Genomic DNA, 15,321 nt, shown 5'->3' on the forward strand with positions numbered 1-15,321 from the left:
CTTACCTTCAGAGCAAAAGCACATCCCACGTAAGTAATAAAACGTTCTTCCTGAGCTGGCGTTGGTAGCAAAACAGAGACAGACTTCTGCGCCTACAGTAAAAATTACTTGGTTAAATATAATCATACGACGGCTGTACTGAGCACAATTTATAAATCAAAGAAACTGTAAGAAAGGGAGATGATGATACACTTAATAAACATAAGACACTTGGACCAGTAAATTTAGCACTTGCCTCAATACACTATTGGAACCAACCAAAACCAAACCCACCGCCATCAAGTCGATTCTGACTCACACGACCCTATAGGACAGAGTAGAACTGCCCCATAGAGTTTCAAAGGCTGTAATCTTTATGGAAGCAGACTGCCACATCTTTCTTCCATTAAGTAGCTGTTGGGTTTGAACCTCCGACCTTCCAGTTAGCAGCTGAGTGCTTTAATGGCTGCGCCACTAGGGATCCCTCTAGATTGGAAATGCCCCCGAAATAAAAATAGTTCAGTTTTAAAGAGAGCTTAACACAGTTATTCAGATGTTGGCATTTAGATTACATTCAGAAATCTACTTACTTTGAAGAAAATAAGCCAATAAAGACCCATTCCTGCTGTGATGATAAAGAAAACATTGGCCAGATCGCCAGCATAGTACACTAAGAATTTCATAACTGTCTGCAATTAAGAAAAAGAGTTACAGCTGTTAAACTTATTAAACTCATTTATACTACCATTTTAAATAATGTATCATTCACTCAATTTTTCAAGCTTGAAACCTTGTTTAACGTATCCATGTATCATCCAGTTATAACATCAACTGAGTTCACCCCCTAGATACCTTTCTGATCCTTACCTTTTGGTCCATTTCCAATAGCCTATGTCTTATTAAAGCCTGTCTCATCTTTCACCATCTAAGGCTGTTCGGACGGCTTCCTAATTTTCTCCTAGTTTGGAATCCTCCCACCCTAATCTATCCTCCATACTACCATCAGCGTCAGCTTTCTAAAATGTAAATTTGGTTAAGTTACTCCCCTTCTTACTAACCACAAAATATAAATTCTGACCCAACAGGTCCTTCACAACATGGATCAAAATTAACTTTCTAGCCTCTTCTGCCAATTCCAATCACTTATCCAAAGCTTAACCACTCTGTACTTTCATCTCCAATACTTTAAGAAACGAGAATTGTTCTATCAAATATTCTTTCCTTCTCTCTGGCAAATTCTTGTCAGCTCTAAGAGCAGAAATCATGTCTATCTTTACTCACCCCCACCTGTGCTTAATATAGTGCCTAGCACTTACACAGTAGGTCCTCAGTGACTAGTTGTGGGATAAAGAGATAACCCAGCTTAAAGTTCACTTCTCTGGGAAGCCTTTCTTGTTTATTCCAAACAGTAAATCGAGCTCCTCCCCTCCCTACACACACACACACACACACACACATACTTGATTCCTTAGCACATGGGCTTTGGGGTCAGGAAGCTATCCCAACAAAAACAAATTACTATGCAGCCTTCCTTATGTTCCTATATCAACAAAATTAATACCTGCTACCAACTTGCTATAACAATTAAATGAGTAGAAAATTTACTTCTGCCTCAATTTCACCTTGTGAATAATAACAATAAAACCTTCATGGGGCTATTGTGAAGGTTAAATGAACTATAAATTTAAAGCTTTAAAAAGTGTCTGGCAATAAATGTTAGATTAAAAATATACATATATATATATATACAGAAAGATTAAAGGAGAAGGAAACTATAGTTAATAGAATAAAATGCAGGAGAAAATCTTTGTAATCTTGAGACAAAAAAGGTCTTCATAAACAAGATGCTAAAAACACATCAAAATTCTGCTTAAATAAAGGACCACTTAGATTAAAAAAAAGATGGTCATATATTTGGAGACAATATTTCTTCATTAAAAACCAAAAGGGACTGATATTTAGAATATACAGGAAACCCCTTCAACTAAACAAGAAAAACTGGAAACCTAATAGAAAAATAAGCAAGGGATTATAAATAACTCACAGAAGGGGAAACCCAAATGATTAACCAGTATATGAGAAGTAACCAGAGAAATGAAAATAAATTAATAATGAAATTCTACTTTATATCATCAGATTGACAAAAATTGTAAGGCTAGAAAAATATTAAGGGTTGGCAAGGATGTACAGAAATGAAAACAGCACTGTTGGTGGAAGTGTAGACTGGTATACAACAATGTCGGAGGGAAATGATGTAGGCATATATCCTATGACCCAGAAATACCTCCCCTAGTCCTATACCCCATTGGAAACCCTGGTGGTGTAGTGGTTAAGTGCTACAGCTGCTAACCAAGAGGTCGGCAGTTCAAATTTGCCAGGTGCTCCTTGGAAACTCTATGGGGCAGTTCTACTCTGTCCTATAGGGTCGCTATGAGTCGGAATCGACTCGACGGCAGTGGGTTAGTGGCAGTCCTATACCCCAGAGAGACTTAAGTCCTCTAGCTGTGTCTTATAAGAGGGATCCAGAAGAGTTAGAAGATAAAAATTAGCTTAAGAACTCCTGAGATCATACCTGTAAATCAATCATGGGACTTCCAATGCGCCTCTTCCATCCTGCTGTCTTCAAAAGAGACAATAAAACAGCTAGCCCACCCAGCACACCCAAAGCAATCTAAAAAAAAAAATTTTAGAATTTATATAATTTGTCTCATAACTGTTCAAAGTTACAGTAAATAGAATGTAAGAAAATGCTCAAAAAATGATAGTGGGGGGAGTGGTATATGGAAAGGACACAGGAGCCAAGGTGAAGGAATTCCCAATAGCTAAACGTGGGACAACTTGAGGAAGAAAAAAGATAGTGGATTATAACTGCTACAATAAAATAAATATCTGTGAGTTCCTACTGATTTAAATACTTGAATTAATAAATAAATAAATGGGGGAGAGGGGATAGCTCTTTCTTACAACAGAACTCTAATGAATAAATATAGAAGGAATGATGGGAATAGAAAATCACCATCAAGCAAACATCACGGCAATACTTTCTATAGGCAAGAATCATCATTTCAGCATGACTGCTAAAATTAGAGGACAAAAGGATGATGAGAAACAGATATTTGCAGTTTCTAAGTATCTCCCTACAAGATACTTATTAATTACAAGGGGAGGATTAACCGTGGAGCAATCTACAGACACCACCTTAGCCGTGTGCTAAAAATTAACACGACCCATAAATCAGCCATACTAACATCAACGTACCTCCTGATATGACGCACTGAGAAGGGCACAACATCATCTCTGTGCTATCTTTGCCAAAACTACATGAACTCAATCTAATCATGGGAAAATATCAGGCAAACCCAAATTCAGGTCCATTCTACAAAGTAATGAACCAGTACTCTTCAAAAGTGTCAACGTCATGAGAGACAAAGAAAACCTGAGGAACTGTCAGATAAGAAGAGACTAAAGAGACATGACAGCTAAAAGAAATGTGGAATCCTGCTTTGGGTCCTGAAACAGAAAAATGGTGATGGTGAAATTTAAATAGTGTGTAGATTAGTTAAGAGGACTGTATCAATATTAATTTCCTGATGTGAGAACCGTACTATGGTTATGTAAGATGTTAACATTAAGGGAATCTGGATGAAGGGTATATGGGAAATTGCTATACTATTTTCCAACTTTCCAGTAGACTTAAAGTTTTTGTTTTTATTTAAAAACATACTGTAAATATTTTAACAGGTTAAGATAAACTCACATCTGTCTGGACATGTGCTTCTCCTTGATTCATTTCATAGTTGACTGAGAAAGAAACCTGGTATTTAAAAGAACGCAAATTAGCCATACTTAAATTATGTAGCACAAACCTACTCTCATTATAAAAATACATTTGGAGCTGGATCTTACAATAAATGCCTCATTTTTTAACTATCAATATTACTAGAGCAGACTTTTACTTATGCATAAATGGATATGCTTTTGGGAATTACGCATGCTGCTTTAAATAGCTCTTTTGAACACACATTAAAGAGAGGGGTTCATGAGAAGCTAGGTTAGGTTCATTAACAGCAATTCAGGCCAAACCAACCATACATCATTTTCTGTTTCTGTAACTGAGGACTGTGACTGATCTTGTGTCTCAAACGCTTAGCAACTGGATAAACAATCATACCCTTAGAAGGCAGATTAATCAAAGGGCATCAATAAGATTAATCCAAGATTAATTAATCAAAGGGCTGAATAAGAGTCTTATGGATATTTCTACATTAAGGGACAGAAAGAGAAAGAACCAGTAAAGGGTAAGAGAAGTAGGACTGTAGGAGGTAAGAGAGGCAAGATGCCTAAGTCTTATCAAGGTCATGGAATAGGGAGTTTCATGAAGGCGGAGGTTATGAGTACAGTGTACTCATAATATTGTAAAAATGTCAAGTTAAAGAAATAAACGCCACTGTATGTATAAGTCATAGCTGATTTATAAAAGAGGTTTTTCAAAAAAATAAAATGGCAAGTACCAGACTTCAAATGATGAAAGAGTAAGTGGTTGGAAAATGAATAGAATAGCAGGTTGAAAAGCTGTCGGAACTGAGGGAAGATTTTGTTTGTTTGGTTGATTTAGTTTGTTTTTAAGACGGGGCAACCTGAGAGCTTGTATAAACAAAGGAGAGGGACCATAGAGAGGCTGGCTAAATAAAGAGTTAGGGGTGAAAAGGATATTGGAGAAAATAACGTAAACAGGTAGGAGCTTAACTTAAGAAAGGAGAAAGGAATCTTGTTTTTTAGAAATAGGAACAGGAGAAGGGAAGGATAATGAAAATGGAGATTTTGAAGTTTAAAGAGGAAATCTGAGGGAATTCACATTGTACGGGCTTGATCTGCTCAGCAAACTAGGAAGCAAATTTATTTGCTCTTGGCCAGACAGCAGAGATGTAGCTGGATGCTAATATAGCTTTTTGCAACAGCTGTCATGAGACATTAACAAGAAATGATTAAACAGCTGTATGTTTTACAGTTAGAATAAATTAGAGGTGGGTCTCGTCAGCACAGTTTCATGATTCTCTCAACTCTTTATTTCTTATTTTCCAGTTTGTTAAGGGTTAATTTGGAATAGTTTAGATGAGGATAATATTCAAAGAAAGACCCTGAAGTGTTCTACATTAAAAAAAAGAAATACTCTTCATGGAAAATTTGGGGAACAGATAAAGATGATGGTTAAACAACATGATGAACAAAATTAATGTCACTAAACTGTACATGTGAAGATTGTTGAAATGGCCACTGTTTGTTACATATATACTTACCACACAGACACAGACACACAAAAAAACTATACATATACACACACATACACTCTTGGCTACCCATGACCGCTCCAGACAGCTTTAAACCAGGCAGTCTTTTGTTGTTACTAAGCATGTTTCTGGATTTTCTTCCCTTCTCATTACAGGGCATACAAGCTCAGGTAGTGGAAGCTAATTTTAAAATCAGATTAAGTAACACAAATGAGGAAGGAAAAACTTTATTAAAAGTTATATTATTTTTTCCTTAATTAAACGCTGAATCGAATGCAAATAAGTGCAAGTATGACAGAGATACAAAAAGCACTAGCTGATGGAACTACAACATTAAAATCCAAGAAAGTAAACTAGTAGAAATTAAAAGCTATTAGTGAGCCTTGGAGTAACCAAATCAAAACCAAACTCTCGCTGTTGAGTTGATTCCGACTCACAGTGACCCTAAAGGACAGGGGAGAACTGCCCCATAAGGTTTCCAAGGAACGTCTGGTGGATGGGAACTGCCAGCCTTTTGGTTAGCAGCTGTAGCTCTTAACCACTATGCCACCAGGGTTTCCAGCCTTGGAGTAAGGAATGCTTATCTCCCACTTCTCATGTTTCTAGAGTGGTGGGAATATCCACTCAATGTTTAGGAATAAAACCCACAGAAGGACAACCTCCGGTTTTTATCTGTATCCTTCCCTGATTATCCCTCCTCACTCTGACTAGTAAGGTTCAGAGAAGGAAAACTGAACCTGTGTGGCTCAATTTTGTCCAGGCTTCTTCTCTTGGGGACAGACCATCTTCATGGTGTACAAGGTCTCCTGTGTGTGTACAGGCCCTCCAAAGCAGGAGGCCTTTAGTTCTGTGGGCAAGTTTAGTTCAGGTGGGGAAGCAGTAGGAAGTCTACCTAGCTTCAGGTACAAACTACATTCTCTACTTGACTCTAGCACTACTAGTTATGAAGCTGATCATTTTAATTTCCTGCCTATCAAGTGGATCGTGGATTGGTGCAAAAAGGACATACATACTCAGTGTAAAGTTTAGGTTCCTGGTTTAATTAGGCAAGGAGTTAAAACCTTAACAGAAGCAAGGTAACCAAAAAGGACAAGAGTAGATGCTCCATATCTCAGCATACCCCGGGTCACTAACAGGGAAACCTGACTGCTGGTGATATCATCTACTAAAAAATTTAATTCTTGCATTTGTATACTTAGAATTCATACCATTACTTGTAAAAAAAAAAAAACCTAAGATGATTACATCTAGGGAAGGATTTATTTGAAACTTGAAACTTGAAAAAAATTGTGTTTTGACATATAAGGGCACTGAAATAAGGGAAGAACTCACTTTCATGGACTGAAGGTTGGGATCGTTGATATCAATGTCGCTGTAGGCAATGGTAATTAAGGGAGGGTAGATGTTTCCATTTTTTGTGTTGGGTACCAGGTGGATGCTACTTAAATGAAAACACATTTCTAGTTATAAAGACATCTAGGTACTCAAACATAATTTTATATCTCATTCCTTCTGAATTTAATATGGATTGTCTTGATGATCTCAGAACCAACCAGTTAATAAGGACTGGGGAAGATTAAACATAAGCTAATGATAACAACATTATTAATGATAACAACATAGGCTATCTTAAGTAGTCAAAACTTGAATGTTAAAATCTTACACCCTCTGAAACAAATTAGAAGCATTTCTCGATCCAGATGCTACGAAGCTTACAAATGAAATCGCTGAGCACTGTGAATCACCTCTGAGGAATTTTTGAAAGAGATGTGCTATAGGAAGCCTAGGGAAAGGCAGATAATATCCTGATTTTCAAAAAAGAAAGATGAATTCTTAACAAAATAATATGTGTAAGATCTAGTACTGTTTCTGGCACATTGTAGGTTACATTTTGCTCAGCTTAATCCATTAGTACTGCATAACTTGTGAACTCTGAAAGGAAAGGGTCAATCACTAGGGGCCAACCTGGTTTCACAAAGATCAAATCAGGCCTGATTAGGTTTTTCCTTTTTTTTGCTAGGGATACGACATTGGCAGATTGAGGGAATTCTGAAAACACAGTACATTTAGATTTCAACAGGATATATTATAACACTTCCGTACTATGTGCCTTGTAAGATTGTTATGAGAATCAAAATGAAATAATGAACAGTGGGAAAAAATCATGTATACTGAAGTGCTTCAAAGTTCCAAACTAATGCAAGATGGTGGTGTTGATTTTCATCGGTAAATTCAAGGAACACATCATAAAATACAGGTGTAGGCAAGTCAGTCGACACCTTAAGAGATAGGAATCTCACACTAGAAAAGATAAAGGACTATATGGCACTACCTGGAGTAGGGTCATAGTTAAGGTATTATCCTAGAAAAAGAGAAGTATCTATAAAGAATCTAGGTCAATCTAGAACAGAGGCTCTTAAAGGAGGTGAGGAGGGGGAAGGTCTGCCTGTTATAATCACCTGGAGCAGGGAGGTGAGGAGGGGGAAGGTCTGCCTGTTATAATCACCTGGAGCACTCCTTCTAAAGTACTATTTCAACCCACTGGTATTCATCTTCCCTCCACCTTTCAGCCCCATTCTCATCCCGCAGGTCTAGAACGGGGCCTAGACTATGAATTTTAACAAAACTACTCAGGATGTTTTCATATAATTCTCCCCTTGGCTTCTCACCTCTCCTGGTGTATGTCAGTTTACACAGAATCTTTAAAAATTGTTCCAACTCAGTTGTTCTTATGTTTTCATCTAATAATTGATGGTAAACATTTTCATTACAATATCTTCCCATATATTCCAAGCCTATTTTAGTGCATTGGACATTTGTTTACCTCAGTGATATCTGGGTAGCAATTCGAATTACTCTTGGCTGACCTCGTAAGTCATTTTCTCGTCCACTTACTGCATCCACTAGGAAAATGCGCCGAGTCAGGAGCCACTTGGCAGAACTACTATCTTTTATTATAAAAAAGAAAAAAAAGATTGGCATTAAGGGAAAAAAAAAATACCCTTGCTAAGTACCCAAAAGAAATAAAAACATATGTCCCCACTAGGACTGATACGCATGGATGTTCACAGCAGCATTATTCAATATAGCCAACACTGGAAACAATCCAGATGTCCACCAACTGATGAATGGATAACAAAATGCAATGTATCCATACAATGAAATACTTTTCAGCAATAAAAAGGATCGCTACTGATACGTGCTATAATATGGATAAACTTCAAACACATTAAGCTAAGTGAAAGAAGGTAGATGCAAAAGATTACATATTGTATGCTTCCATTCATATGAAATATATAGAAAAAGCAAATCCATAGAGACAGAAGCAGACTAGTGGTTGCCTGGAGCTGGGGGTGGGAATGAAAATTGACTAGAAACAGTTATGAGGGATATTTTGGGGGTGATAGAAATGTTTGAAAATTGGATTGTGGTGAGAGTTTCACAATTTTGCAAATTACCAAAAATGGTTGAATTGTCACTTTAAAATTGGTTATGTTTTATGGTATGTATATTATACCACAAAAAAGCTGTTTTAAAAATCTAAAAAAAAAAAAAAATCCCTAAATTATTCAAGATGGCTCACGAGGAGTTTATTGAACAAATTTAAAATACAAAGTTAATACGTTTTGTTCTAGATAAGATGGCTGCAAAAATGAGCTACTGCTGTCAGGAATTCCTGTTAATGGTTTTCTCCACCTCCATAAATGTTTTTGGATTGTTTAGACTTTTCATCATTTGGAAGAATTCTCCCCGAGAAAAGATTAGTCCAGAGGACTAATGGACCACATCTACCACGGCCTCCACCAGACTGAGATGGTGCCCGGCTACCACCACTGACTGCTCTGACAGGGATCACAATGGAGGGCTCTGGACAGGGCTGGAGAAAAATGTATAACAAAATTCTAACTCAAGAAGAAAGACCAGACTTTCTGGCCTGATACAGACTGGAGAAACCCTGAAAGTACGGCCCCTGGACACACTTTCAGCTCAGTAATGAAGTCACTCCTGAGGTTTACCCTTCAGCCAAAGACTGGACAGGCCCATAAAACAAAATGAGACTAAATGGGCATACAAGCCCAGGGGCAAGGACTAGAAGACAGGAGGGGCCAGGAAAGCTAGTAATAGAAAGCCAAGGTTGAGAAAGGAGAGTGTTGATATGTTGTGGGGGTGTTAACCAATGTCATAAAACGATATGTGTACTAACTGTTTAATGAGAAATTAGTTTGTTGTCTAAACTTTCATCTAAAGTATATATAGAAAAAAATTCTTCACAGTTACCTGAAAGCAGGATTTTATAATATAGAAAACAGTAAAAGAAATGAATTTGTCCAAAAAGCAACTCAAGGACAGCTAGAAGCAGTACCCCAATTTACAGTTCTATTAATTTTTCTCAGAATATGAACTTTAAAAATAGCTTAATTTCTTAGCAATATTTCAGACATATTTAGTAAAAATACCTAAATACACCAGCAATTTTATTGTTTTGCTTTTGAGCACACTGTATAAAACCATACAGTAAAAGAGAATCCATGACCTTCATCATAATCCATAGTTAGTCTAAGTTATCGTACTGGCTGATTTACCTATTGGTTTCAGCTCAGAAAAAGGAGTATGGATGTCTTACCTTGGTTCACAAATAATTTATTGTGTTGAAGATTTAGGTTTAATACCGGCACAGCCCAAATATATTGGTGTTGATTTTCATCAGTATACTCAAGGAACACATCATAAAATACAGGAGTGGGAAAGTCAGTTAAGATCTTAGAGACAGGAATTTCACACTGGAAAAATAAAATTAAAAATAAAAGCACCACAAGTAGAAATTAGAATTCATATTTATTATCTTTAAAAAATTTTTTTTTTTTAATTTTAGTTTTGTAAAATAAAGTATCTTTAAACTATCTCATTTATATATGCATTTCCATGTGTCTTCCAAAACATGGGAGCCCTGGTGGTGCGGCAGTTAAGAGACTGGCTGCTAACCAAAAGGTTGATAGTTAAAATTCACCACTACTTGGAAACCCTATGAGGCAATTCTACTCTGTCCTATAGGACTGCTATGAGTCAGAATCAACTCCATGGCAATGGGTTTTTCCAAAACATGAATACTGCAAATATTCTTTTATAAGAGCCAAAAAAAATTAACAGTAAAGAAATGCCTGGTCTTGCCAAAACCAAAGATAAAGAGAGACTTTAAGAACAGCTAGGGATAAATGAAAAGTCACCTACAAAGGACAGTCAATAAGAATACGCTTGGACTACTCAGCAGAAACCACACAGGCAAGAAGGCAGTGGGAAGACTTATATAAAGCACTGCAGGAAAAATCATATACCCAGCAAGAATCATATATCCAGCAAAACTGTCTCTCAAACATGAAGGTGAAATTAGGACATTTCCAGATAAAGAGAAGTTTAGGGAATTCGTAAAAACCAAACCAAAACTACAAGAAATACTAAAGAGAGTTCTCTGGTTAGAAAATCAATAATATCAGATATCAACCCAAGACTAGAACACTGGACAGAGCAATCAGATGTCAACCTACATATGGAAATCACAAAAATAAATCGATTAAAAAAAAATGTTCAAAACTGGGAAACAATGTCATTATGTAAAAGAAGACAACATTAAAACAATAAAGAGGGACTAAGAAATGTCATAGATCTTTCATACGGAGGGGAAGACAAGGCAATATGAAGAAATAAAAGTTATGTTTAAACTTAGAAAAACAGGGGTGAATAATAAGCTAACCACAAACGAGACTAACGAGCCTACTCTTCAAAATAAAATACAAGAAAAAAACAGAGACTCGGCAGAAACAAAATCAACTATAACAAACAAAAGACAATATATAAAGATAAGCTACTCAGCACAAAAAACTAAGCGGGAAGAAGAAACTGTCAAAAACACACTAAAAAAGACATCAAAATGAAAGCACTAAAAAAAAAAACAAAAAAACTCATACCTATCCATAATTCTGCTGAATGTAAATGGACTAAATGTACCGATAAAGAGACATAGAGTGGCAGATGGATTAAAAAACACAATCCGTCTATATGCTATCAAGAGACACACCTTAGACTTAGAGACACAAATAAACTAAAACTCAAATGATGGAAAAAAAATATACCAAGCAAACAACAATCAAAGAGCAGGAGTGGCAATATTAATTTCTGACAAAATAGACTTTAAAGTTAAATCCACCACAAAGGATAAGGAAGATTAAAGGAACAAGACACCAGAAGGAAACAACCATATTAAACATTTATGCACCCAATGACAGGGCTGCAAGATACATAAAACTCAAACAGCATTGAAAAGTGAGATAGACAGCTCCACAATTATAGTAGGAGACTTCAACACACCACTTTTGGTGAAGGACAGAACATCCAGAAAGAAACTCAATAAAGACACGGAAGATCTAAATGCCACAATCAACCAACTTGACCTCATAGACATATACAGAACACTTCACCCAACAGCAGCCAAGTATACTTTCTTTTTCAACACACATGGAACATTCTCTAGAATATACCACATGTTAGGACTTAGCAGAATCCAAAACATCGAAATATTATAAAGCATCTTCTCTGACCATAAGGCCATAAAAGTAGAAATCAATAACAGAAAAAGCAGGGAAAAGAAATCAAACACTTGGAAACTGAGCAATACCCTGCTCACAAACGACTGGGTTATAGAAGACATCAAGGATATAATAAAGAAATTCATAGAATCCAATGAGAATCAGAACACTTCCTATCAGAACCTTTGGGACAAAGTGAAAACAGTGCTCAGAGGTCAATTTGTATCAATAAGTGCACAAATACAAAAAGAAGAAAGGGCCAAAATCAAGAATTATCCCTACCAACTGGAACAAACAGAAAGAGAGCAACAAAAGAAACCTTCAGGCACCAGGAGAAAGCAAATAATCAAAACTAGAGCAAAATTAATGAAATAGAAAACAGAAAAACAATTGAAAGAATTAACAAAACCAAAAGCAGGTTCTCTGAAAAAATTAAGAAAATTGATAAACCATTGGCCAAACTGACAAAAGAAAAACAGGAGAGGAAGCAAATAACCCGAATAAGAAATGAGATGGGCAATATTACAACAGACCCAAAGTAAAAGAATCATATCAGATTACTACAAAAAGCTGTAGTCTAACAAATTTGAAAACCTAGAAGAAATGGATGAATTTCTACAAACACCTACCCAAACTAACACAAACAGAGGTAGAACAACTAAATAGACCCAGAACAAAAGAAGAGATTGAAAAGGTAATCAAAAAACTTCCAACAAAAAAACGCCCTGGGTCAGACAGCTTCACTGCAGAGTTCTACCAAACTTCCAGAGAAGAGTTAACACCACTACTACTAAAGGTATTTCAGAGCATAGAAAAGGGCAGAATACTCCCCAACTCATTCTATGAAGCCAGCATATCCCTGATACCAAAACCAGGTAAAGACATCACCAAAAAAAGAAAATTACAGACCTATATCCTTCATGAACTTACATGCAAAAATCCTCAACAAAATTCTAGCCAATAGAATTCAACAACATATCAAAAAAAAAAAAATTCACCATGACCAAGTGGGATTCATACCAGGTATGCAGGGATGGTTCAACATTAGAAAAACAATTAATGTAATCCATCATATAAACAAAACAAAAGACTGGAACCACATGATCTTATCAATTGATGCAGAAAAGGCATTTGGCAAAGTCTGACACCCATTCATGATAAAAACTCTCAGCAAAATAGGAATAGAAGGAAAATTCCTCAACACATTATATAAAGCCAACAGCCAACATCACCCTAAATGAACATAGAGTCTAAAAGCATTCCCCTTGAGATCGTGAACCAGACAAGGATGCCCTTTATCACCACTCTTATGCAAAATTGTGCTAGAGGTCCTAGCCAGACCAATCAGGCTAGATAAAGAAATAAAGGGCTTCCAGATTGGTAAGGAAGAAGCAAAAGTATCTCTACTCGCAGATGACATGATCTTACACACAGAATACCCTAAAGAATTCTCAAGAAAACTACTGAAACTAATAGTTTAGCAGAGTATCAGGATACAGGATGTTGTTGTTGTTGTTATTAGGTGCTGTCGAGTTGGTTTCCGACTCATAGAGACCCTATGCACAACAGAACGAAATGCTGCCTGGTCCTGAGCCATCCTTACAATCGTTGTTATGCTTGAGCTCATTGTTGCAGCCACTGTGTCAATTCACCTCATTGAGGGACTTCCTCTTTTCCACTGACCCTGTACTCTGCCAAGCATGATGTCCTTCTCCAGGGACTGATCCCTCCTGACAACATGTCCAAAGTATTTAAGACGCAGTATCGCCACCCTTGCCTCTAAGGAGCATTTTGGCTGTACTTCTTCTATAACAGATTTGTTCGTTCTTTTGGCAGTCCACGGTATATTCAATATTCTTCACCAACACCACAATTCAAAGGCGTCAACTCTTCTTCGGTCTTCCTTATTCATTGTCCAGCTTTCACATGCATATGATGTGATTGAAAATACCATGGCTTGGGTCAGGCGTACTTAGTCTTCAAGGTGACATCTTTGCTCTTCAGCACTTTGAAGAGGTCCTTTACCCAACGCAATGTGTCTTTTGATTTCTTGACTGCTGCTTCCATGGCTGTTGATTGTGGATCCAAGTAAAATGAAATCCTTGACAACTTCAATCTTTTCTCTGTTTATCATGATGTTGCTCATTGGTCCAGTTGTGAGGATTTTTGTTTTCCTTATGTTGAGGTGCAATCCAAACTGAAGGCTGTGGTCTTTGATTTTCATTAGTAAGTGCTTCAAGTCCTCTTCACTTTCAGCAAGCAAGGTTGTGTCATCTGCATAATGCAGGTTGTTAATGAATCTTCCTCCAATCCTGATGCCTGTTGCTCATCATATAGTCCAGCTTCTCGTATTATTTGCTCAGCATACAGATTGAATAGGTATGGTGAAAGAATACAACCCTGACACACACTTTTCCTGACTCATAACAAACTACGGATAACACTGCGAAGAATGGGATTTCCAGAACACTTAACTGTGCTCATGAGGAACCTTTACGTAGATCAAGAGGTGGTTGTTTGGACAGAACAAGGGGATACTGATTGGTTTAAGGTCAAGATACAAGATAAACATGCAAAAATCAGTTGGATTCCTCTATACCAACAGAAAGAACATTGAAGACGAAATCACCAAATCGATACCGTTTACAGTTGCCCCCAAGAAGGTAAAATACTTGGGAATAAATCTTACCAGAGATGTAAAAGACTTATACAAAGAAAACTACAAGACACTACTGCAAGAAACCAAAAGAGACCCACATAAGTGGAAAAACATACCTTGCTCATGGACAGGAAAACTTAACACTGTAAAAATGTCTATTCTACCAAAAGCCATCTACAGATACAACCAAATTCCAACGACATTTTTTAATGAGATGGAGAAACAAATCACCAACTTCACATAGAACGGAAACAGGCCCTGAATAAGTAAAGGACTACTGAAAAAGAAGAACAAAGTGGGAGGCCTCGCTCTACCTGATTTTAGAACCTATTACACCGCCACAGTAGTCAAAACATCCTGGTACCGGTACAACTACAGAGGCATAGACCAATGGAACAGAATTGAGAATCCAGATATAAATCCATCCACATATGAGCAGCAGATATTGACAAAGGCCCAAAGTCAGGTAAATAGGGAAAAGGGTCTCTTTAACAAATGGTGCTGGTGTAACTGGATATGCATTTGCAAAAAAATGAAGCAAGACCCATACCTCACACCATGCACAAAAACGAACTCAAAATGGATCAAAGACCTAAATATAAACTCTAAAATGATAAAGATCATGGAAGAAAAAATAGGGACAACGCTAGGAGTCCTAATAATGGCATAAACAGTATACGAAACATTATTAACAATGCAGAAGAAAAACTAGATAACTGGGAGCTCCTAAAAATCAAACACCTATGGCTCATCCAAAGACTTAACCAAGAGAGTAAAAAGATTACCTACAGACTGGGAGAAAGCTTTTAGCTAT

The 15,321-nt window shown here is 36.9% G+C and overlaps 1 protein-coding gene across 5 annotated transcripts in view; it reads right to left on the reverse strand.

Moving 5' to 3' along the window:
- The window catches only part of TMEM67 (transmembrane protein 67), a 65,514-nt gene that overhangs the window by 30,885 nt on the left and 19,308 nt on the right, over window positions 1–15,321 (reverse strand). For 3 of the 5 annotated variants that reach the window (XM_049854009.1, XM_049854007.1, XM_049854008.1), the window contains exons 12-18: window positions 9,892–10,048; window positions 8,092–8,215; window positions 6,600–6,708; window positions 3,737–3,793; window positions 2,552–2,650; window positions 570–668; window positions 6–92 (exon numbers count right to left, since the gene is read on the reverse strand). In XM_049854009.1, coding sequence (XP_049709966.1) covers window positions 6–92; window positions 570–668; window positions 2,552–2,650; window positions 3,737–3,793; window positions 6,600–6,708; window positions 8,092–8,215; window positions 9,892–10,048 — 732 coding nt within the window. The remainder of the gene's footprint in view (window positions 1–5; window positions 93–569; window positions 669–2,551; window positions 2,651–3,736; window positions 3,794–6,599; window positions 6,709–8,091; window positions 8,216–9,891; window positions 10,049–15,321) is intronic. The other 2 variants (XM_049854010.1, XM_049854011.1) reach the window with 2 other exon arrangements.

The sequence above is a fragment of the Elephas maximus genome, chromosome 15 (assembly GCF_024166365.1).
Source record: "Elephas maximus indicus isolate mEleMax1 chromosome 15, mEleMax1 primary haplotype, whole genome shotgun sequence".
NCBI lineage: Eukaryota > Metazoa > Chordata > Mammalia > Proboscidea > Elephantidae > Elephas > Elephas maximus.